This window comes from Pterocles gutturalis, unplaced genomic scaffold (assembly GCF_000699245.1).
Source record: "Pterocles gutturalis isolate BGI_N339 unplaced genomic scaffold, ASM69924v1 scaffold11785, whole genome shotgun sequence".
Classification (NCBI taxonomy): domain Eukaryota; kingdom Metazoa; phylum Chordata; class Aves; order Pterocliformes; family Pteroclidae; genus Pterocles; species Pterocles gutturalis.
In genome coordinates, this window is record NW_010140896.1 from 241 (window position 1) to 1749 (window position 1509).

The 1509-nt window shown below is 47.0% G+C and overlaps 1 protein-coding gene across 1 annotated transcript in view; it reads left to right on the forward strand.

The window, feature by feature from the left end:
- Positions 1 to 118: 118 nt before the first annotated feature.
- Positions 119 to 1509, forward strand: part of POLH (polymerase (DNA directed), eta) — a gene marked incomplete at its 5' end in the record, with an annotated part of 8130 nt that continues 6739 nt past the window's right edge. Inside the window, one exon of the mRNA XM_010083842.1 lies at positions 119 to 247. Within this exon, the coding sequence (XP_010082144.1) occupies positions 119 to 247 (129 nt within the window). The remainder of the gene's footprint in view (positions 248 to 1509) is intronic.

Below are 1509 nucleotides of genomic sequence, written 5' to 3' on the forward strand. Positions count from 1 at the left end.
GCTCAGCAAGCAATGCCCATGTTGATCCCTTTTGTGTCCCTTTTCCAGAGGAGCTGCGGGAACGTGGCTTGCAGGAGTGGCTGGGCTCGCTGTCTTTTTATAAAACCGACTGTAAAAGCTGTCTTTTGATAACCCTGACTGTCCTGACCTGCAGCTGACCATGGGTGCAGTAATTGTGGAAGAAATCAGGGTGGCTGTAGAAGCAGCCACTGGATTCAGGTGTTCAGCTGGGATTTCACACAACAAGGTATGCGTGTAACGCATCAGCCAGATTTCTTCTGAGGACCGGGGTCAGAATGTGCTGTAGACGCTCTCCTATGCAGTCTTCCAAGGCTCCCATAGAAGATGAGCTGAGTGGGGAACGCAGCCATGTGTGAGCACACCTTCAGGGAAATAATAGGACATCTGGGAAGCGGGGGGGGAATTTTTTTTCCCAGACATGTGGCCTATGCAGTCAGCACTCAATTAATTTACTGCTTGGGTTCTTCGGGTGCCCTAATGAGTTAGCTCCTTAGGAAGAAAAGGGTTTTAAGTCCCCCAGGAGAGTTTTCTTCAGGAAAAAATGAGAACCTAAAGCAGGAAATCTCCACCTTGGGTTTTAGGCAATGCTGGCTGTAGCCAGGGAATGGTTTTTACTGACCCAAGTTCCCAGTGACTTGGAGGAAGAAGAATACCAGTCTGGGGCACTGAGGTGCGTCGGGTTGTTTTTCTTCTTTGTGGTCAATCAGTCTTTACTCCTGCTGGCCACGCTTTGGGCGATGCTCAGCCGGCTGCTGAGAGCAGCCATGAGTGCACTTTGTGCATGACAGCAGCTGCAGAAACAAACAGACTTTGATGCTGCAGCTACAGAGGAAACTGAGTGAAATGCAGGGGGGTTTGCTGAGAGCACCTAGCAGTTGTTTAATTCTTTGCAAAAAGTTTGTACCTACGGAGGGGAGCTGGCTGTGGAAGCACTGTAGCTGTTCTGCGCAGTTACATGGAGGCTTTTGATCTGGTAATCTTTGTATTGTGCTTGCTCATATAGATATACAGTTCTTCAGGGATAGCACAGTACATCATAATTTCCTTGCTCTGTTTAAAACAAAAAAATGAAGAATGTTTCCTTAGAAACTTAATGGAAGCTGGGAGAAGTCGCCAGGGATAGCAGGGATGTTCTCTCTTACTCTTGGTTAAGCAGAGCAAAAAGGCAAGTTGAACATCTCTTCCACTGGAAATTCCTACCCCAGTGGTCTTCCTCAGCTAGCTCATTTCTGCATCACAGTCCACTCCAGTTTCAAGGAGAGCCTGTGCAGAACTACCTCCAGTACCTATATATAGCTGGGAATAGTTCCAGTTGTTTCTGCAAGATTAAATGTATCTCCCTTAAGATCCAATTAGTCTTTATCCTTTTCTTTATTTTCGTCAGAGCCTGCATTTTTAAAGCCATAGCTGTACAGATAAGCCCCTTTTGCAAAGAATGAAACGAGTGCCTGGTGCTCTCAGCAAACCCCCCTGCATTTCACTCAGCAG